The following is a 23643-nucleotide window of genomic DNA, read 5'->3' as shown; positions in this document are numbered from 1 at the left end:
ATTGTGCATGCTGCCTCCTTCCTTACACCATAGTCATCCACTTCAAGGAGTTTAAAGAGATCATCCATCAAGCCGTACATGTCCAAATCCTATCAATTAATTCGAGTTATAATGGTAGTTAGGAGCATAGCTATTGAAAAGCAAAATGAATTCAATCAAAAATGTAAATTCCTTAATATTAAAACCAACTTTTATGAATGTTCCGCCTTGAAATTATGTGGCAAGCATCCTTCTGAAACTTCTTAGGCCTGCACCATATCTCACTCTAATGAAGCTGATCATTTGCCTTAGTATTTCCTGTTATGAATAAAACCAGTCTTGCACCTGTTAGCAGACTTGGTCGTTAGTGTCAAGTAATATGTTGGCTGCATGTGCTGAGTAGGATTCATATAGGGTCCATCATATTTGTTTGTCCAACGTCTAGTAGTGTCTAGAACTTTCTCTTCTTGTCTTATTGTTAGGGGTACTGTAGTCTTTGCTCGGGTTGTTAGAATTGCAACATTGAGATAAGGTTTAAAGGACAGAGGTAGCAGCTGGATGGCTCAGATGTGTAATTCATTTCTTTCAAAGTTTTATTGAATGTAAAGACACATTCTCCCAAAATCTCTTTATCATTCCTGATACATTTATATTCAGTCTTTATGGTATCAGAGCTGTATTAGTGAAGAGTTGTTTATTATATTTTTAGTAGCCTTGTTTGTTATTCAGTAGTCGAGTTTCTTTTTTGGTTGAGATCTAGTTGGTGTGTGTAGTCATTATCATACACTGTTGTGTTTAATCTGGACCTACTCATGGCTACAAATAGGCTTACTGCTTCGGATCTGCAGAATCCTCTTTTTACTCATCCTTCAGATGGGCCACTCTCCATTAGTGTGCCAAAGTTACAAGGAGCAGGGGACTACAGAACATGAAAAAGATCGTTTAAAATTCATCTTTCTGCGAAGCGCAAGCTTGGGCTCGTGGATGGGTCTGTTGTAAGAAGCACCACAGATGCTGTAGAAGCCAACCAGTGGGATACATGTAATAATCTTGTGATTTCTTGGATCCACAACAACATCTCAGAGAACATCAAGTCATCTGTGTTGTTCATCAACAATGCTCATGACATATGGAAGCAACTAGAGAAGAGGTTCTCTCTCACAAATGGATCAAGAAAATATAAATTGAACAAAGATCTTTTCAGTCTAAAGCAGAATAACATGAAGATAAGCGACTACTTCACCACAATGAGCAGTTTGTGGGAAGAAATTGATTCGATGAATATAGTGCCCACTGTGAGTGTGCTGACGCCAGAAATAGCAGCGCTCCTGAAGGCGATAGCCGACATGAAAGAAGAGGCCAAGCTGTTCCAGTTCTTAAATGGCCTCGATGACGCTTATAGGGCACAAAGAAGTCGGCTGTTAATGATGAGTTCCCTGCCTTCAGTAGAGGTGGCATGTGTTGCCATTCAACAAGAAGAATCATAGAAGGAAGCCTTGCAACTAGGTGGTCTGAATGACTCTGAATCTATGGCGATGTTCAGTAAAAAATATGATGGAAAAGTGTGGTCGTGCACCGCTTGTGGGAAGAAGGGGCACTCGGTTGAAAGATGCTGGGAAACTATAGGCTATCCTAAATGGCATTTTAAGCACAAGCCTGGACAGCAGAAACAAGTTGGTGAAAAATGGTCTGGAAACAAGAAAATGGCAAATAATGCTCAAGTGTCAGAATCAAGTGCTCAAGGCTTGAACATGACACCTCAACAAATTGAACAATTGTTGAAGCTCATACCTCAAGTTGAAGGGATGAAGATGAAAGGCTCGGAAATGGATGAGGAAATTGATTATAGTTTTTCTGGTATGGTTTGTACAAGCAAGGACAAGGCTGCGAAAACAATGGAGTGGATCATGGACTCGGGTGCGTCTGACCACATGACTGCATCTCTGAAGAATCTCGTGAATGCTCGTGCTGCTCCAGCTAGCTTCACAATTTTGTTACCCACTGGAGATTCGGCTGTGATAAGTCACATAGGTGATGTGATATTGAGAAATGGGTTGAAGCTCTCAAATGTGTTTTATGTGCCTCAGTTCACACACAACCTATTATCTATACACAAACTTTCAAAAGACAATGGGTGTAAATGTGATATTTAACCCTGGAGAGTGTGTTATAGTAGACTGCAAAACTAAAGCTGTTGTTGGAAAAGGGGAATTAAGATAAGGATTGTATTATCTCGAAGACTGTGTTGGTGAATTTAAAGCAAAGGCCATGACTGGACAAAGCTCAAAAGTGAAAGTTGATGATGAAAAGAAAAGGAAGGAATTCAGCTTGTGGCACCAGAGGCTGGGGCATGCCTCCATTTCCAAAATGCAGCATATCAGTCACATCAAACACTGTGTAGCACAGAAGGAAAACATGGTAAGTCTCACATGCCCTGTAGCTAAAATGACTAAACAATGTTTTCCCATTAATGATTCACATGCTACAAGTGCTTTTAATTTAATACATGTTGACATATGGGGTCCTTATAAAGTTGTTACTAAAGAAAAGTTTAGATTCTTTTTTACCTTGGTAGATGATTATAGTCGTATGACTTGGGTCTATTTAATAGAAAAGAAATCTGACTATCTTGAAATATTGATGATGTTTGAGGAATATGTTTTCACACAGTTCAAGAAGAGAATACAGATCATTCGATCTGACAATGCTCTTGAATTTGCTGATAGAGAATGCACAAAATACTTGACAAGCAAAGGCATAGTTCACCAGAAAACGTGTTCATATACGCCACAGCGGAATGCAAGGGCGGAAAGAAAGCACAGGCATGTGCTTGAAATGGCTAGAGCCTTACGATTTCAATCAGGTTTGTCTCTATCCTACTGGGGTGATTGCGTTTTGACAGCCGTGTTCATCATAAATCGAATCCCCAGTGCTGCCTTGAAGTTTGAAGTCCCGTATAAGAAGTTGTTTGAGGAAGAGGTAGACTATGATGAGTTGAGAACATTTGGGTGCTTGGTTGTAGTTTACAATGCAAAGCATGGCTCAGATAAATTTGCTCAAAGGGGGATACCAGGCATGTTCTTGGGATATCCAAATGGAACGAAGGGCTATCGAGTGCTGAATTTAGAAACAAAAGAAGTAATGATTTCAAGACACGTGCAATTTCACGAAGATGTGTTTCCACTTAACAAAAATGCTGAGAAAGAGTATGTACAACCACTACCCACACCTATAGTGGTTCAGAATAAATTTGTTGAGGACGAATTGGAACTGGAGAAAAGTGATGTTGAAGAAGGAAACAACACTGAAGATGAGGGTTCACAGTCAAATGAGGAGTCAAATTCAGAGATGGAATAAGTTCAGCCTCGAAGGTCCGCAAGACTGACGAAGTAACCCATATGGATGCAAGACTTTGTCACTCCTGCCTCCAATAATGTGACAGGAAAAGACATGAGTACAGCTGCTGTCATGTCACGGAATGTGAGTTCGAATTTTCAGTGCTTCCTTGCCACTATCATACCAAAAGTTGATCCAACATCATTTAGTCAAGCTGTCAAAGAGCAACATTGGGTAGATGCCATGAACGCAGAGATAGAAGCTTTGGAGAGAAACCAGACTTGGGAAATTATAACACTGCCGCACAACAGAAAATCCATTGGTTGCAAATGGGTTTTCAAAACAAAATTCAAGGCTGATGGACAGGTGGATAAATATAAGGCGAGGTTAGTCATATTTGGGTACAAGCAACAATACGGAATCGATTATGTGGACACATTCGCTCCTGTTGCCAAAATGACGACCGTGAGAGCTATACTTGCAGTTGCAGCTCTAAAGATCTGGCATGTCCATCAGCTAGATGTATCAAACGCATTCTTGAATGGAGAATTGGAAGAGGTTATTTACATGGTGTTTCCTAAAGGATACACTGGCTATGGGAGCAGAATTGCAGTGAATGAAAGGCATGATGAAGCAAGGAATAATGTGCAGCTGGTATGTCGGTTAAAGAAGGCATTATATGGCCTTCGCCAAGCATAAAAAAGGTGGCATCATAAACTCTCGGTAACACTGGTATCAATGGGATTCAGGCACTCCAAAGCTGATTATAGCCTATACTCTAGAGTCACCAATGAGGACATGTTGTTGGTGCTCATATATGTCGACGACATATTGATTTCTGGAAACAATGAATAGTCAGTTAATGACTTGAAAGCTTAGCTGTCGACGCATTTTTTGCTGAAAGATCTGGGAGCTGTGAGCTATTTTTTGAGCTTGGAAATCGACAGGAGCAGTGATGGGTTCTTTATTTCACAGAAAAAGTATGTTCCAGACCTGCTAAAAGAGTTCAACATGCTAGGAGCCAGTCCATTAAAACTACCAATGGATGTTCACGTGTCCTTGAATCCTGAGAAGGGGGAGCTGCTGCCTGACCCCAGCACTTATCAAAAACTATTGGGGAAGCTAATTTATGTCACCATCACCAGACCTGACTTAGCCTTTCCTGTGCATAACCTTGCACAATATATGCAAAGGCCTACAAACATTCACATGCAAGCTGCTAAGCGAGTGCTGCGATATCTCTTGAACAATCCTGGCCAAGGAATCCTCCTAGCTTTTGATTCAGCTGTCCAGCTCACTGTATATTGCGACAGTGACTGGGCCAGTTGTCCTACTACACGCAAATCGACTTCAGGGTACTGTGTTCAACTGGGTCAGTCACCTATCGCATGGAAAACTAAGAAGCAAACGGTGGTAGCAAGATCCACAGCGGAGGCAGAGTACCGTGCAATGGCACTTACATGTTGTGAAGTGACTTGGCTGTCTACACTTCTCAAGGACATGGGACTACTTGAATTGCCACCAACTATAATCAAAAGCGATAACCAAGCTGCCTTAGCAATAGCTGCAAACTCGGTCCTACATGAAAGAACCAAACATATCGAGCTGGACTATCATTTCATAAGGGACAAGATCATTGAGGGTGCAGTCACAACTTCACATGTGCCTTCGCATAACCAACTTGCCGATATACTCACAAAGCCTCTACTAGTCAAGCAACACAATCAGCTTCTTCGCAAGATTGGAGCCTCTTCTCAAATCCGCTCCACTTGAGGGGGAGTAATGAAGCTGATCATTTGCCTTAGTATTTCCTGTTATGAATAAAACCAGTCTTGCACCTGTTAGCAGACTTGGTCGTTAGTGTCAAGTAATATGTTGGCTGCATGTGCTGAGTAGGATTCATATAGGGTCCATCATATTTGTTTGTTCAACGTCTAGTAGTGTCTAGCACTTTCTCTTCTTGTCTTATTGTTAGTGGTACTGTAGTTTTTGCTCAGGTTGTTAGAATTACAACATTGTGATAAGGTTTAAAGGACAGAGGTAGCAGCTGGATGGCTCAGATGTGTAATTCATTTCGTTCAAAGTTTTCTAGAATGCAAAGACGCATTCTCCCAAAATCTCTTTATCATTCCTGATACATTTCTATTCAGTCTTTACACTCCACCCGAGGTATTGCAGAAACTTGTAGTTTTTAGTCAAGGTCTGCAAGAATAAATAGTTCAATAGATACAAAGAAGAGCACTCGTGAACATGCATGTATCGTAACTAAGGAACACCTTCAAATTATTTGAGTATTGTTCAATCTCTGGTTTTTACTATCAGAACATTTATCTATGCTACTACTAGTATTAATAAACTTGTTCATAACATATCTTACTATATATTAATTATATCTTAGGTTTTAGATTATTGTTTTTTATTGTTTCCAAAGTGTTTTTTTTTGTAATCTGCATGTTTAACATCCCCCCTTAAGTTAGGAGTTGAAAATAAATTACAGAAACCTAACTTGGAGAGTAGATAGAAGAGTTGAAAAGAGGCCAAAGCTTTGGTGAAAAGGTCTGTTGGCTGCTCAAGAGAAGGCACAAAATCTGTAGAGATAACACATGCCTGCAGCTTTTGATGGACCAAGTGGCAATCTGTGTCAATTTGTTTGGTCCGTTCATGAAACACCGGATTTGAGGCAATGTGCAACACAGATTTATTATCACTGAACAACATAATAGGAGAAGGATAGGCAACCTGCATTTCTGAGAGAAGAGACACAAGCCAAGAGAGCTCACAACAGGTGTCAGCCAGAGCTCGATACTCAACTTCGGCAGAGGATCGAGAAACCATACACTGTTTCTTACATTTCTAGATAAGTAAAGAATCTCCAATGAGCACACAAAATCCAGTCAAAAATTGACGAGTAGAAGGACAACTCGCTCAATCAGCTTCACAGTAAGATGCAAGAGAAACAGGAGGATCAGAAGAGAAGAACAGACCTTGCCCAGATGTACACTTCAAGTACTTTACAACCTTGAGAGTTGTTCATGAGGAACAACCATGAACTAGGCAAGAACATAAACGGGGTAGGATAAATCCGGACGAGTGATCGTGAGATAGATCAACCGACCAACCAACTGTCTATAAGGAGCAACATCAGCTAAAATATGATAGGAAGTATTTTTAACAGTACATGATTCTAATCCATGGGAATACATGAAGGACGAGCATCAAGCAAACCAGTGTCCTTAATAATATCATTAGTGTATTTCTGTTGATGAAGATACAAACCCTTGACAAACCTGGTAAGTTCCAGACCCAAGAAATATGTCAACGGGCCCAAGTCCTTGATTTTGAAGTAAGTGCCAAGAAACAAGACAACTTCAGCCAAAAGAGAAGTGTCATTCCCAGTAAGCATCATATCATCAACATAGACCAGGATCTAGGCAATGAAAGAACCTTTCAAAACACGAAAGAGGCTTGAATCACAGACCATTTGAGAAAAACTAAAATGAATCAGAGCCTCAGAGAGAGCAACAAACCAGCGACGAGGGGCTTCTTTGAGTCCATAAATGGACTTGATAAGACGACAAACAATGCATTGATTAGGATACTTAAGTTGAAGAGCAGAAGGCACAGTATAGCCAGGAGTTTAGGCCATATAGACCTCCTCTTCCAAAGTCCCGTGAAGAAATGCATTAGTGACGTCAAGCTGTTTTATAACCCAGTTATTCTTTGATCTCAGAATGAGTAAGAGACGTAAAGTAGCCATTTCGGCAACCGGAGCGAAAGTCTCGAAGTAATCAAGACCCTCCGTTTGGGTAAACCCCTTAGCTATGAGATGAGATTTATAACGATCAATATCCCCATTTGCTAGATATTTCACCTTAAACAACCATTTACAACCAACCAACTTCTTCCCGGGTGGCAGTGGTTGAAGTTCCCATGTGTTATTTTCCTCAAGTGCACTTAGTTTAAGCATCATAGCTTCACACCACTGAGGGTGTTTAACTGCATGTTTGTATGATGTAGGTTCAGGAATGGCGACTGAGTTAGCCATAAACTGAAGATCAGAAAAATGCATAGACAAAGCTGAAATATTATCATCCAAATTACACAACTTCATGGTAAAAGCAGAAAAAATGCAAGGCACGGATATACTATGAGCCAAGTGTGTAGGTAAGCCAGTGTAGTCAGCAAAACGAACAGGCAATGTGCGAGTTCGAACTGGCCTAGTAGAAGCAGGAGGAGAATCTCTGAAGAAGAAGATACTTCTGTAGATGGCATGGACACGGCTTCATATAGCGGATCGCATTCTGAGTAAGAGGTGGTCAAGGGAAACAGCTGCTCAACTGTAGGAGGAGCAAATTCCTTAAAAGAAAATATGGTTTCATAAAACCGAACATCCCTTGAAACAAATACACGCATAGTCTCTAAATTGAGAATCTTGAAGCCTTTCTTTTCAACGGATAACCAAGAAAGACACCCTTAATTGCACAAGCTGCAAATTTATCTACAGGACGAGGTATAATTGTTGCATAACAGAGGCAACCAAAAACCCGCACCTCATCTATAGGAGGAGGTTTTTTAAAGAGAACTTGATAAGGAGTGAGACCATAAGACAATAGTTAGAGTTCGATTTAATATATGTGTAATCGTGAGTAAACAGTCACCCCAGTAAGCAATAGGGACAGAGGAGTGAAAGCGCAAAGAACGAGCTACATTCAACAAAGATCGATGTTTTCGTTCCACCAAACCATTCTGTTATGGTGTATAAGCACAAATGGTTTGGTGAATCACCCATTTGGTGGTACATAAAGCAGTTAACTGCTGATTAGAAAATTCAGTACCGTTGTCGGTATGAATTGTCTTGATAGTGGTGGAGAATTGATTTTCCACATAGGCCATGAAGGCTGCCACAACTGAAGCAACTTGCGTTTTATCGGGAAGTAAATGTGTCCAAGTAACTCTTGATATATTAGCAACAATTTTGAGAAAGTAGCCACACTTGTTATGAGTTTGGTGTTTATACGAATCCCACAAATCCATATGAACCAAGTCAAAACAATGATCAGAAGTAGTATGACTTTCTGGAAAAGGATATCGAGTACCTTAAGTAGATTGACAATGATCGCAGACAAGAGATGTTGACTTCAGTAATCCATCAAAAGACAACAATCTCAACACCTGAAGAGGTGCATGTCCAAACCTAGCATGTCAGATGTCCGTTTTATCTTTATCAGAAAAACAAGACTAAACTAAAACCTCATTGTATGCCTGTAGTTGAACCTGACTTAACACATATAAGCCATTATTCTCCTGTCCAATTTCCAATCTGTTGATCCAACCAGGTCCATGCAGATAACAGCAAGAGGAATCAAACGTAACGGCACACTTATTAGCAGAGACCAGAGTAGAGACAGAGAGTAAGTTGTAATTAAAGGACGGGACACACAAAACATTTGTGAGAATGATGTCCTTATTAAGCTGAATGTGACCAACATGAGTTATAGTGGCAGAAGCTCCATTTGGTAGATGTAGGTCAGATGTGAATGGAGTCACATTACTCATAAGATGCACAAAAGGAGTGATATGGTGTGTAGCACCGGTATCAACAATCCAATCATCACAAGTATACTGTAGACCAGGGTAAACTGAGCTAGCAAAATAATGCACCATGCCTGCAAACTGAGTAGTATGCAATGGAGGATACCAGTCATTGACTTGAGTTACTAAAGTCTCTTTAGGAGCCTGAAGCAATTGAATCAACTGTTTGCATTGATCCTCTGAGAAAGGAAATGTAGAAGACTTAGGCATCATAGCTTCAAGTGACATACTAACTGGAGACTAAAGTTCAGAACCAGGAGACTGCACTACAGAGTTTGCCTTTACAAAATTAGCAAATCGAGGCTTAGGTTTCGGTTTTCCATACAATTTATGCCAAGTAGGATATCCATGTAAGCAATAGCATTTGTCCTTACTATGACCAGGCATATGGCAGTATTCACACTGAACATTTTCCATATTGTCATGTGCACCTTTCTTGGGAAAACATGAGGTAGGTACTTTAGGAAAACCACGATTGACTGTCATTGCAACATAATCAGACGTAGTGGTGTAGGTATTTATGACAAACCTCTAATTTTCCTCATGAAGTAGCATTGCATAGCACTGACTTAGAGAAGGCAACAGAGTCATAAGCAAAATCTGACCTCGAATTACTCGAAACTGTTCATTCAATCCCATAAGGAACTGAGACAACTGTATGTCAAGATCAAATGCCTCAAGCTTGGCATTAACATAGCACACACAAGTTGTACAAGATCGAGCATCGAGGTTTTGTAATTAAGCACTCAAGCTTATCATGAACTACACGAAACTTTGAAAAATATGCAGCAATAGACAATGAATCTTGTTGAGGATGTGCAATTTCAGATTGTAATTGAAACAGTTTGGGTACATTACTTTGAGCATACCATACAGCTAAATCACTGTTAAAGTGAAATATAAACAATGATGTTTCGAATCTCAATTGACACATAGTTTAACAACCAGGCTATAACCATATTATTGCAACGACTCCAATACGCAAATAACGGAGAAGAAATTTCTGGTTTAGCATACGTACCATCAACAAAACTGAGCTTAAGCTTCGCCGATAAAGCAATCTCCATTGACTGTCGCCATTGATTATAATTGAGTTCAATTAAGATGACTGTAGTGAGAGGAGTGTGTGGATTATCAGATGGATGAAGATAGTACGGATGATTCAAATCGATGGTCAGAACCGGAGGAGATGAAGTGCTCGTCGAAGTTGTATTTGATGTCGCCATTGAGTATGAGATCAGATGAACTTAGAAAATTCGCAAATAAAACTAACCGAATCTGACGAAAAATTATGAAAACACAATAAGATGTGATGTAAATCACCATTAATGGACCAAGAAAATGAGCATAAAACTCTGATACCATGAAAGAAAGAAGACTAGAGATAGAGAAACTCAAACAATTTTATATATTACTACAAGAATTCCCACTTATACCAACGAAAAATGATAATGGAAACAAATTTGTTAGTAATTACTAACGGATTTTCAACGGGGTTCAGAAACTTGGAAGACTAACGGTATACTAACTGATTAGTAATGGATTACTAACAGATCTTTACTAACGGCGCGGATATTTTCGTTTAAAAATATGTCTGTTACTATTCTGTTGGTATGTTCAGTGACTCTGTTATTATTCCGTTGGTATATTATATTTAATGCCACCTGCCGTAATCTTGAGAAAAAAGAAAGATGTATCTATGGCTGTTAATATTTCACTTTAACAGTGACATGGCTGTTAATATTTCACTTTAACAGTGACCTTTATTTATACTATTGACATGGACCACTACACTGCTAACCAACTAACAAACTATGAGTTGCAAGGTAGACTGCCAGATCAACAAGAACTGTATGCCTAACACTATCACCTCTTCTGTCCTGTATTTTTGTACAGGTCCCTCGTGTCACCTATACTGACTATCGGCTTGTTGATATATCTGAGGACGACTCATCTGTGTGTATATTAAGCTCACTTGTGTCATTCTTAATTTGTCATTTACGTTCTGCTTCATTGTAGCCTACTTGTGTACTAATCAAATATATGTTAGAGGTGACCTTGCTTGATAATAAAGTCCAGCATGAACCGAGTGCCTGGGATTGAAAACGTCTGCAATTATATTAGTCTCATATTCTCTCTGGTTCTTCAGGAAGTAATTGAAAAATATAAAAACCATAAAATTAGCTGAATATATACAGAAAAAACATGTAATTTATGTAATTACATAAATCAGTTGCCAAACTAATACAAAATCTTACAGATGCTAGTTGCTACACAATTTTGCTCCAAGAGTTCTTATTTATGTAATTTTTGTCATATATACAGAATTACTAGAAAATTAAATATATCTAAAAAAATTACAGTGCACCTTAACTTAGACTGTACAAAATATACATACAGTATTTGCTCAGCTACAGCAGTTAACTAAGACTATGGTAACTAGTTAGGAAGGCTTCAAGTGCACTCTAGATATCCCAACCAGAAGTACATCATTACACCATTAAGGAAGTTCAATAATTCGTTCATCATACCAAAATTTGGACAGAGAGCTAATAACTACTCCATGAATTCATACCTCAGCTTTTCCTGAATCAGCGAAAATGGACGATAGATAATGTTGGATCCCTGATTCCCTTTCTAATAGGTTGATGTTTTTGATTGATGACAATGATGCAATCTCGAAATAAGTTGGTTTTGGAGTGGATGGACAACCAATAGATTGTAATAAGTCATTCACATCGAAAACACGGAATTTTGGGGGTGAATTCAGAGCAATATTGTGAACTTGGTGCTCATAAATCTTTCCATCCTTGTCAAGCTTGTACTCAGAAGTGCCATCAAATCGACCACGGCTATCCCATGGAACTCGTGGGATGCCATGTACAGTCCAACGAATCATTATTGTGCTCTCCACAGGTTGCCACACACTCACGATGTCAACCCACAATGCCTTGAAGAATACCTTCCCATGAAAACGTAATGCCCAGAAGATGGATTTATAGTTTTCAATGCCGACAAAAGTGTTGAGCGGGTCCTTGAAGACGATATCATCCCTATAGTGAAGAGGAAATTTTCAATTTTTTTGATTAACCAATTAATGAAGATAAAAGATAAAGTTCACTGGCCCTCTATGGTGCAATTTATGTAACCTGATTCAAAAGAAACAACATAGCGTTTCAAAGCCATATAAAATTCTACAATAGCTGACACTATATTTAACCATTCTCAATATCAGGCAACAGTTAGTTGTTTGTCTCATTTCAGGTAAAAGCTTTTACAGATCATCCTACAACTTCATGCAATTCCCCGATGATTCCCTAAAACAAAGACTTTCCCAGAGTAGATGACCAAAGTCCCAACCAAGGTTACATATCAATATCACATAAAAATGCAACCAACTAACAAAGGTAAAGGTAGGGGAGTAGATTCAGCAGGTGATAAATAGTACTTAGTAAACTAATATCAACCCTTTCACATAAGAGATCACAATTTGTAATTGCCGTACGGCATATGCGCTATACAATATACATGTAATTTCACAATACAATACTGCTAGCACAGATACTTTAGATAGTCCTTTAGTTATTCCATGCACCAAAATTTCTATCACTTTCTAGTTCAATCGGTATTAATATTATCCACGAAGAGGAAGAATTAATAGATAGTCCACCAAAATGAACTTAAAATTTATCAAAGACAGCCCATTTCATTATAATATAAAGCTAAAGTTCTATCTTAACTCCCCAAACTACTACGGCCTCGTTTGTTTCGTCAACTTTTATAATTACACGGGAACTTGAACTTCCCCGTAACCAAGTTACAACTACAAGTTCCAAGGTAATTAAAGTATACGTGTTTGGTTTATTGATATGTAACTAGAGATTACGTAGTTAATTTTGGTAAGTAATTAATGTTTTTATATTAAATAGCTATATTAGTAGTGGTGACCATGGTGAAGCTTGATAACTAACTTCCCCTATTTTGTGGTAACTACAAAAACTATGGATATTGAAGTTCACTTGTCCAATTTAAAATACAACAAACCAAACACTATAACTAATTTTAAATCCAAGGAACTTTAAGTTACGTAGTCCGGTTACATCGAAACAAACGAGGCCTAGGCCTAAATTCTACATATAAACTATGAATGTATTCATTCCGCTTTCTTCTCATTGTCGGATTGATATTGACAATTATAACCACCTCGACTTAGCCATCACGTAACAGAATTGGTAAATTATGTTCAGGTATTACTGTTAGTCTGCATTCTAGAATTTCAAAATTAAACATGTACATAAAAGAAAAAAACCTGTAAACAGAATAAGTGAGGTCCCTATAAAACAGCTGAGGAAACTCTTCTCTCAAAGTCCGAATAGCATCGCCCATATTCACATAATATTTCTGCTTCTCTTTCTCTTCTTCGCTACTCTCTTTCACTACACTCGAAAACTGTCCGTACAATCTCAAATTCGAAACCCTAATTTCCTCCACATCCTTCACCTTCGCATAAATTACACTTCTCGCTCTCCTCGTCTTCCAAATTCCAGCTTCTCGGCCACCGGAAATCGCAGAATTCGCCGGAATTATGCTCCGGCGATCAACCGGCGAAATGGCCGGCGATTGAATAATCGACGCCATTGTGTTTAATTGAAGTGTGAATTAGTGAAATGCATTGTGAGTGTTTTGTAATTGAGAGAGATGAGAATATGCCGTTTAGGGGCTGTTTGGGTCTACTAAAAAGGAAATAAAATATCTGTTTCGATTTTTGGATAATTGGGATTATCAGTTATGAATGTCGTGGAATTATTTGATTGGCTGATCGAATACGATGGACGGAGATTGCAGAGATTGGACTTTTTGGGTTGATTTGATATTGGATAAACCCTAAACGATTTTGTTTTTCATTTATTCATCCTCATCCTGTTTAGATGCCTGTAGAATTTGATGTGATGCTTCAAAGGTAGTCGTTTTAAAGTTCGGTTACCTCGAGCGAGTATTCGAAAATCAATCGACTCAAAAATTAATACTTAAAGGGGGAAAAATCAATCAAGAGTCTGTTAGTAATAGTCTCACTTAAGTAGTTAAAGGGAGAGAAATTAAACAAGATTCCGTTAAGGTTTCAATAATGCTCCCTCCGTTCTTAAAAACGTTTCATATTTGTGTTGAACACGTTTGCCAATACACACTTTTGATTGTTAATATCTTTAATTTCGTATTAATATTAAATATAAAAATTTCATTGTATTAAAGTACTCATAAATACGAATCCAACAAAATGACTCATGACTATGTTTGATCTTATAAATTAGACGTAAATTAGTAATCAATCGCTTACCATGAACAGTACGAAAAGTCAAAACGGGGAGATCATTTTGGGACGGAGAGAGTAAGAGACTCGGGTAATTGGATAGCGAATATCAACCGACTCGAATTTAGTGAATAATCAAAAAAGAGATTATTTACTTGAATTTTAAAAACGCAACAAATTAAACTATATGCTCCTTTTTTTCCCTGACCAAAAAAAGTATAAGCTCCTTTTTAATTGCACAGTAGATAAAGGATCCTATATATGCATCTAAAAAGATTGATAGAAAAAAAAATTAATATAGAAAATCCAAAAGAAATTTTTGCACTGTCCTAATTAGAGCACAATTTGCATAATAATATGCAAATAATTCAGGTTAGCCGCATAAAATAAAAATGCAACCTCAAAACAGCTGCTGAATTAATAATAAGTCATGTCTCCTTACTACAGAAAATCGAAGTTCTCGTTGAACATATGTGATTGGTGTGAGCATTATCAGATATGTAGCATCAGCCATGAGTGTTGATTGCTTCCCAGAGCAGACCCCGGGCCTGGTAGGCGGCAGTCTTAAGAGTCTTGAGTGTCGCTACGTTGGCTTCGTAGAAGGACAGGCTCCTGTAAGTCAGATTGTGTTTCTTGCAGAGGTCCTGTACTATAGGAGAAATGCTCCTCAAATGAGTTCGAGGCAGCCTGGGAAACAAATGGTGTTCTAGCTGAAACTGCAAGCCACCATAGAACCAATCCATCCATGGATAGCATGAAATGTCTATTGTCCCTCCGGATTGTTTCTCAAACCAGTTATGCCCTGTAGGAGGTCCCACGTATACATCTGCCGCAAAATGGTTCAAGGTAAACTGAACGTGTTGAATAGCGCAGACGCAGAAACTTATTAGCACAAACAACACCCTCTCGGTCCAATTGGGTAAACAAGAAACAAGCAGAGGGAACCATGTCCAGAAAATCATGGTCCCGAGTATGTTAAAAGCTCTATCTGGTATCTTTCTCTTGGAGCACAGTAATAACAACGTCTGCAAATAGAGGTTGACTCTTGCGACACACATGACTGGGTAGTATGACAAGTGTTGGTAGCTCACAAAGAACTTGGACACTGGATCAAATGTCAATTTCCTATTGTAAAATTTTGATGTCAGAGACTGAAAGAAGCTGTCTGACACCGCAAGCATGGGCAAGTGCTGAAGGTCGGGATCATAGTCGAGGCTATTGCAAGCAATGTGATGGGCGTTATGAGTCCATTTCCACCAAGCAATGCTGATTCCAGTAATACAATTTCCGATGAGGATACCAGCAACTTTGTTCCATCCACGACTTGACATTGCTTGATAATGTCCGGCATCATGACCCATATACGCCACTTGGATCCATGTAAATCCCAACAATACACCAGATAACATATGAACGGCAAAACTGTCGGAACTCAATACACCATATATACATGATGAAAGCAACAGAGCAACGAAACAAATCGAGTAGATAACAATGTGGCCTTTCTTTTCAAACATGCCAGCTTTCGCAAATTCAGCAGCAAGTTTTCTATAATCCTTTGACACATCCGAAACTTTGTAATCTATGAGATGATACCCAGTAAAGAATTTTTCAAGATGTTGCCAAGCAGAACCAGGGTGGAAAGCAATGAATGCATCTGTCACGTCCTGGCCAGCCATATTTAAGAGTGGAAGATCCCCACCTGGATGCTCTTTAGCCCATTCAGTGACATTGTAAACCTTTCCCTGGATAGAAATCCAAAGATCTTCACGCTTGTTATGTTTCCCAAGCTCTTCGCTTGTGATATACTTCTTAACAACCACTGAGCCCAATGCTGGAAAGAAAACAAATTGAAGACAAATTAATATTCATAACAAACAGAACTGAGATATGCAAAATATATATTAAAAAATCACAGAAGGAAGAAGGTATAATACATATTATGTTATCAACTGATGCCATCTTCTCTCTATTTCTCTGCAAAATATTTCTTCTTTGTATGTGAAACTATAGTTCAATCTTTGATCTGGTTTATACCTCTAAGGTCAGGATTCAGGGGCACTATAAAAAATACTTATGTTTCCCACCTATGCTTATTTTATGTGATGCAAAATCTGTTTCTCTTTTATTGTCCCCTGGCTATGACTAAACAAATACTTCTATCTATGGGCGGGCCTAATAAGGCGGTGGCAGCATACAAAAATTTAGAACTCTTATCCTGATGTAGGAAAGTCACATGATACTGAGTATTCTATGTTACACCCAAGACACTGCTGTTAAGGCAAGGTTGTCATGACTCACGACTTCTTCGGCATGTGGGTCCCTTATACTTGCTGGCACAAGAGTCAGCTAATGTGAGGTATTAGCAGCTAATCTATTGGATTACTATTTTGTTAATTATTTTCATTAATTTAAGTTGAATTAGTATGCGGAAAGCCAGAAAGGAAGAGGGCTGAGGGATCTATTTTTAAGGTAACAGCATAATTACAAACCTTTTTAATTATACTAATATGACCTTTTCTTTTTCCTGAAGACTTGGTATATAATAATTAAATATAAACAACCTATTCTTCTATGAAAACTCAAAAGATTGAAAACTGACAATACGTTTCTTCCATGATTTGCTATATTTGTCTTGCACCTATTAACATCGATCACCAGCCAAGAATATGAAAATGAAAAAAGACAGCATCTTTTCAACATCAGTTCAAAATTTCACATAAAACACTGTCAAGGTACAGTAATAACTGAAAAGGACCTAATTTGAATTTAAACCGGAACAGTCTTGAAAACCATAGTCCTCTGCAATTCTGTATTTGTTCTACTACTGATTCTTATTTCGGATAAAACAATCAATTTACGAAAACCAGATAAGATTCAAATCAAAGCCGGCAATCAACCAAAAAAATAGCTCAGAACATGCCAATCCTAAAGATGGGACTGGTCTCTCAGCTTGGTAACCTAAATTCTAAATATGTGATCTGCAATATATAATTCAACAGGGAATAGTGAAAGAAAATTTAAAATCTATGAATCCACTCCATACCATTCATCTAATACCAAATTACTAAAAATCAAAGGCTTAGTAGAAATCGCAATTGTCATAATAATTATATAACTGAAATGCCAAATAAACTGTAAAACCACACAAACCAAACACTATTCATCTATGTACTTTAGAGAAAAAATGGATCAAAACACAACTGACAAATTTCAGATTTCAAATCAAGCCTGCTAACTAGACAAAGCACTTAGAAAAACACAAGCTTTGATAAAAAAAAAAAAACCAAAAACCCAAATCAACAATAAGTGCAATCACACCAATATAAATCATGAAAATTCATCAAATTACAATCTTAATCAATAAATTACTAAAAATACAATCTTTTATCAATAAAATCAAAAAAGAATTCACAAAAAGCACATCACATTGTACAGAATCTAACCTCCGGTGAGTGGCAGAGTTGTAGAAATCGTCATGAGAAATCAAGATCCTTTCTTTATCAACTTACATGAATTAAACCCAGATACAAAATGCCACAGATCTAAACTTTCAAGAATTTAAATTTAACAGAAGCTTTACATAAGAGAAATAATATATATAGCGCATATAAGATGAAGAGGGTTTATATATACATATAATGGGTGTGAAATGAGTGGAAAGTTGCCAGCTTTGTTAATTGCAGGCTCTCTTATCGAAATCGGTCGATTTTTCAAAAATCACCGATAAATTACTCAAAAGTCGGTCAAAAATATTGGTCTAATTTGAATGATTTCCGATAAATAGTAAATCGGTACCTCGACCGAATAATTCCGATTTCCGAAAACTATAACGGTACTCGTAGTTAAAAATATCTTGTGCAGCATAGACATATGTAATGTATGTGTTGTCTGTTATAAACAAGAAGGAAGCATCTCAAAAGAGTACTAAAATGCACATGTGTCTGTCTGTCATGTTGTGGAAATAATTGTAGTATTGGGGAAGCGCGTTATGGGGTTTTTGGGTTTGATAAGACCGAAATTTATTCGTGTTGGGGAGACTCTTTCTTTGCTGCAACTTGGGGTGGTCTTGTGATTCTCTCAACTCGGTGCCCGTCTCAATCCTAAAATATGCGGAATTATATACGTGTTCTAAAAATCCCCGATTTTAAAAAAAAAATTCATTAATTTCTTATAAAGTATCCGATCGATTCAATTTTTGAAAACTGATTTATTTTTACGAATTTTTCTTTATTGCAGTATATATAATTATTTATTAAAATTAAAATACTATATTAATTTTAAAATGAATAATTATAGAAATTATGATATATTAAATATATATTTGTTAATAAATAACTAATATAATCATAATAATATATTAAATATAATTTAATATTATAATACATCCGATTTTTACTCCGATTAATCCCCGATTTTCAAATAATTCTAAATCGGTAGCTCGACCGATCTTCCCCGATTCCCGATTTTTACGACACTGAATTTATATTTCGAAATATAGTTCAAAAGGACGAGAGTATAATAATCGATAAAATAATAATTTTGTTAAAATAGTAGTAGTTTTTACAGTCTCAATATGGGGGAGACAATATTTTATTCTTAATAAAATAATATACATACTATAATAATATATTTTGGGTCCCGGGATTATTATTTTAAAAAAATTTAACTGTGTGCAAATAAAGCTAAATAAGTTAGAAAGTTAATGATATAAAAATTAGAAAACGAGGGATATCAATTACACCTTATCCGGTCATTATAGTATCGTATAGATTATAATTTCAAATATTATATTTTTTCCTTTGACAATATGGCGTTATCATTAAACATTATCGTAAATATAATGAGCAATGGGAATGTGAATGAGCCCCACCGAGTTTTGTGCTTAACGAGTCAAGCTTAATATTTGTCTCATAACAAACTAAGTCGAGTCGAGTTTTTTTAAAGAACAAAAAATGTATTCGAACTTGTTAACAAACCAAACCGTACTCGAGTTTTTTCAAACAAAAAACGAGTAAAACCGAACTCGGTCCCAACATTAACATTTAACATTCAAAAAAGTTGAAACTCACAAAATAAGTTGGATCGAGCTTTTTTAAAGAATAAAAAATGTGTTCGAGCTTGTTAAACAAAAACTATAGGTGTCTGTGTATCCACAGACGTTAGTAAACAAGAACTCGTTATTTATCTTATCATGCCATTGAAATGAATTTTGAGTTTTTTTAGAAAAATACTTGACACTGTTCATTCTTTAGTTTAAATCCAAGTGCGCAAAATTTAGTTATTGTTATGGTAAACAACAACAAAGGCAGCCAATTGGACAGCTATTGGCTATCGGCCGGGTGTCGGTAATTAACAATGACTAGTGGTTAACATCAAGATTTTCACATGGAAAAAACTGCACCATTATGCCCACTTAAAAAATTTTAATTGGGTTAATTATGAAGTAGGTCATTTATTTCGTTCAAATATATCAAGTGAGTCACTTATTACAAAACTGACTCAAATGAGTTACTCATTTGAAAATTTGTATCAAAAATATCACTTTATCGTTAGTCGAAATTCTTAAAAATATTATATATTGAGTTTCACGCATTTTTTATGAATGGAGTTTTACACATTTTTTATGAATGATATTATATCTAAATGAAAGATTCTGAGTTCTAGTATTTCATTTAATATTTTTAGATTTTTAAAAATTTATCTTCTATTTATTTTTATTTAAATCAAATAAAATAATCAAAAAATTAAAAATAAATAGTTGATAAAATTTTAAAAATCTAACAATATTATCCAAAATAGTAGAACTCGTAACATTTCATTTGGATATAATATTATTCATAAAAAATGTGCGAAACTTAATATATAATACTTTTAAAAATTTTGACTAACCATTAAGTGATATTTTTGATACAAAATTTTAAATGATTGACTCATTGAGTCGGTTTTATAATCAGTGACTCGCTTGATACATTTGGACGCCGTAAGTGACCTACTTGATGATTAACTAATATTTTATATTACCTCCGTCCCTCTCGTTTCTTTATATTTCTTTTTCATGGTTCGGCACGCATCTTAAGACGTATGCAAAGTATAGTTTCGTATATATATATATATATATATTTAAAATTTTCTTGGACTTTTTTGAAAAATACCCAATTATAAAAATATTTTTGCAAAAATACTGTCAATTTTTAAAAAAATTTGCAAAAATATTTTTTAATTTGCAAAAATATTGTTTTTCAAAAGTTTTTGCAAAAATACGGTTTTTTGGCAACCGGAATCAACTGCATGCAAATTTTGACGAGTTTCTGCAAATACATGCAACCACGAATCAACCCAAAAAACTTTATTCAACTAGTTGCATATCTGGTTGATTTTGTTTGATTTTGGTTTATTCCGTATTTTTGCAAAAAAAATCAGAAGATAGTAAAATCGCAAAAAAACTTAGAAAAGTTAGTATTTTTGGTAAATTCTCAATTTTCTTTTACTCAATAAAAAGTTTAAACATTAAATTTTTATTTAGAATAAATTTTTAAAAAAATAATATTTAAACTATATTATGTATGAGTCTTAAAATACGTACCGAATAATTCCATCAAACGTAAGGGAGTAATTTGTATTACAAACAATAACAGAGTCTACGCGGATCACTAAAAAAATGGTAACATGTAAATTTCTTCATATTTTCCTTTCTAGGTTAACTAACTCTGTAGCCCGTGCAATGCACGGGCATGTTATATGGTGTGTAAATTGATGTTATTTTGATTGTAATTATCGACGATATATTTTTCATGATGGATTGATTAACTAAATATCTCTCTTTATGGAATTGAGATTGATGTCGTATTTAACGTGTTTTTTTCTCAAAATGAATTGAATATGCGGAAATGAAATCAAAATATACCATCAAAATATAATACAAATGAAAGCACACATATCTCATGAAAATAATTACAACTCGTAAGAATGAAATATTGCGGAGTTAATTAAAGAGTTACTATAGTTGTTTACATGGTCCAATTAGTGATACAAAATACAATGAATATGAGGTAATCTTACTTTCCGTATTAGAAAATATAATAATTGGATATGAAAGCCGACATATTAAATATAAGATTGTACAATTGACAATATAAATATATTTTTCAATATAAATCATTTTTATGATAAATATATTAATAGATATGTCAATAATCAATGGTTATGAAAATTGAAAAATGGACTAAATCAGTTCAACTACTAATTTACGGTTTATCAAAAATCGAGAATTTATGGAAATGCTAAATCGAATAATATCGAACATATTTTTATATTCTTTTTAAAATATAAAAGTAAAATAATTATATTTGAGATGTGTAAAATTGCATTTGTACATCCATATTAAGTTATAACATTATTTTGTGTGCATTATTTATTAAAATAATAAGAGTCTTAATCATCTTTACGCATTTCTCTTCTTCTTCCATTATCTTTTCAGTTGCTATTCGGCAACCGTCTGATTTCTTCATTTAAAATCGTCATCCTTCACCAACTCGATGCTGAGTATATTTCTTCTTCCTTTTCTTCTCTTCATAGCCTCAAATCGTGTGTTTGATTCTTCAAATTTTGACCGGAAAATTGCCGATTTTGATCAAAAATGACAAAATGTTGTATGTTCCGATTTTGCTCTATAATATTTTTTGGTTGTCTTCTAGCAATTTATCGGCGAAATTTTTGATTTCCATAACACTATAGTAATCTTATAACTCTTTTACTTATACCTCTGAAAAAACTTTAAATTGGTTAATGTAACAAAAATGATTTACCTTACTATTGTAAAATATTAATGTAACTATAATGAACTTGATATTTTAATATTTTATTATATATATTCAAAATCTTCAAACCAGTCCTAGTTTATATTCGATTTGGTCATATAATAAGAATCTCAACTTTATTATAAACCCCCTCATAACCCACTCTTTTATTCGTATACAAAGAGAATATCTATTATATTTCTTGAATTTAATACTTGATACCCTAACATTGTCATTTTCAGATTAACTAACATATTAAATTTATTTGCTGAAAATAAATTTATTTTATATAAAATTTTCAAAAAAATAAGAATTTAGTATATATACAGGCAAATATTATTAAATTTTAGATATCTAATTATAGGTTGTTAATATTCAATGATAAATGGTAACATATATAAAATTATTAATACTAATGAGTTAGGTGTAATTAATATATGTTATGAAATATGACAACTATTTATATTTATTAATAAGGAGTAATAATGACTTAAGTGTAATTAATATATGGTATTAAATTTAATAATTATTTGTATTTATTATTAAAGGGTAAATTAGTAATTTGAAATAAATTGTCTCACCCAACCCTTATCTGCTCTATTATATATATATAACAGATTCCTCTAAGGACCGTTATTCTGTCAACGGGTCAACGGTGAAAAACTGTCGTGCATGTATGTGCTGTTTGTGCGTGTTCTCATGTTGTTGTATATAGTTTTACAGTATCCCTCCGTCCAATTTTAGTTGTCATATTTAGATTTATGCCGGTCATATTAACTTAAGTTTGACCGAAGTTTATTAATAATTTATAATTGAACAAAAAAAATTACATGACCGGAAAGTAGATTTAATCTATTTTAATATATAATTTTTAGTTTTTTAAAATAATATAAGAGTAATGTTAATCTTTGGTCAAAAATTGGTCAATTTAACTTCTATAAAAGAAAATGTGACAACTAAAATGAGGTAGAGAGAGTACTTGTGTGCATGCAGCATACATGTTTGTTCCATCTTTTTTCGACCTTAAATTCTTCTTTTTCAAACTCTATTTATCGATTAATTGTTTTCAAATTAAATTCCAACAATCACGTCACAATGTTCCAAATAACTGCCTTATTTTTTGGAGTAACACGCAATGTAAAACAATTAATTTAAAGAATTTGGTTGTTTTTGAATCGTAAATTTATTTTTAATATGTATTTATTTTTTTAGAGTAATATGCAATGTAAAACAATTAATTCAAATAATTTGTTGTTTATAATTCGGAAATTTATTTTTAATACGTATATAATATGTATAGTCGAGAATAGATATCGTAAAGGATATCAACCAATTACGATACTTGTTCTCAAAAAATGTATTCAACATTTTTTATCATTTAAATTTTTAAAGTATATAAAAGTATTTTCACAATTTTTTTTTATTTTTTTTAATATACTCGATATTGATCATCAAAATTCAAAACGGAAACAAACATCATGAATAATCTTCACGGTAGATAGAAATAGAACGATAAAGAAGAAAAGTAAACAGACCTAAAAAATATCTTGATGCAAGTTGCTAGCTAGGCGTGAGCATACATTTTTTTTTGAGAATAGGCGTGAGCATACATAATAAGACTTTCTTTAA

The 23643-nt window shown here is 35.2% G+C and overlaps 3 protein-coding genes across 4 annotated transcripts; 1 reads left to right on the top strand and 2 right to left on the bottom strand.

Annotated features, from left to right (window-relative positions):
* The first annotated feature begins 791 nt into the window (after positions 1 to 791).
* On the top strand, positions 792 to 1466 carry LOC141664474 (uncharacterized). The gene is made up of 2 exons (XM_074470426.1): positions 792 to 872; positions 945 to 1466. The coding sequence occupies exons 1-2, from the start codon at positions 792 to 794 to the stop codon at positions 1464 to 1466; spliced, it is 603 nt and encodes a 200-aa protein (XP_074326527.1).
* A 9674-nt stretch (positions 1467 to 11140) lies between these two features.
* LOC141666828 (uncharacterized) lies at positions 11141 to 13700 on the bottom strand. Its single transcript, XM_074473040.1, has 2 exons — positions 13217 to 13700; positions 11141 to 11960 (listed from the first exon to the last, which is right to left on the bottom strand). Exons 1-2 carry the CDS (start codon positions 13543 to 13545, stop codon positions 11477 to 11479), a joined length of 813 nt encoding a protein of 270 aa, XP_074329141.1. The 5' UTR covers positions 13546 to 13700; the 3' UTR covers positions 11141 to 11476.
* An 807-nt stretch (positions 13701 to 14507) lies between these two features.
* On the bottom strand, positions 14508 to 18072 carry LOC141666826 (delta(8)-fatty-acid desaturase-like). Of its 2 annotated transcripts, none has more exons than XM_074473038.1 (2): positions 17662 to 18072; positions 14508 to 16049 (listed from the first exon to the last, which is right to left on the bottom strand). In XM_074473038.1, exons 1-2 carry the CDS (start codon positions 17693 to 17695, stop codon positions 14722 to 14724), a joined length of 1362 nt encoding a protein of 453 aa, XP_074329139.1. In that variant the 5' UTR covers positions 17696 to 18072; the 3' UTR covers positions 14508 to 14721. The 2 variants fall into 2 exon arrangements, with proteins under 2 accessions (XP_074329139.1, XP_074329140.1); XM_074473039.1 differs by lacking the exon at positions 17662 to 18072 and adding an exon at positions 16153 to 17581.
* Positions 18073 to 23643: the final 5571 nt, after the last annotated feature.

This window comes from Apium graveolens, chromosome 6 (genome assembly GCF_009905375.1).
Source record: "Apium graveolens cultivar Ventura chromosome 6, ASM990537v1, whole genome shotgun sequence".
NCBI lineage: Eukaryota > Viridiplantae > Streptophyta > Magnoliopsida > Apiales > Apiaceae > Apium > Apium graveolens.
Note: the sequence above shows the minus strand (reverse complement) of the source record. Positions and strands in the feature narration are given on the sequence as shown.

Coding starts and splice junctions, on each gene's coding strand:
- LOC141666826 (XM_074473038.1), bottom strand. CDS start 17,695: ATGACGATTTCTACAACTCTGCCACTCACCGGAG. Junction 16,050..17,661: donor AACTCTGCCACTCACCGGAG/GTTAGATTCTGT, acceptor TTTTCTTTCCAG/CATTGGGCTCAGTGGTTGTT.
- LOC141664474 (XM_074470426.1), top strand. CDS start 792: ATGGCTACAAATAGGCTTACTGCTTCGGATCTGCAGAATCCTCTTTTT. Junction 873..944: donor ATGGGCCACTCTCCATTAGT/GTGCCAAAGTTA, acceptor CTTTCTGCGAAG/CGCAAGCTTGGGCTCGTGGA.
- LOC141666828 (XM_074473040.1), bottom strand. CDS start 13,545: ATGGCGTCGATTATTCAATCGCCGGCCATTTCGCCGGTTGATCGCCGG. Junction 11,961..13,216: donor CTCACTTATTCTGTTTACAG/GTTTTTTTCTTT, acceptor TCTTCACTATAG/GGATGATATCGTCTTCAAGG.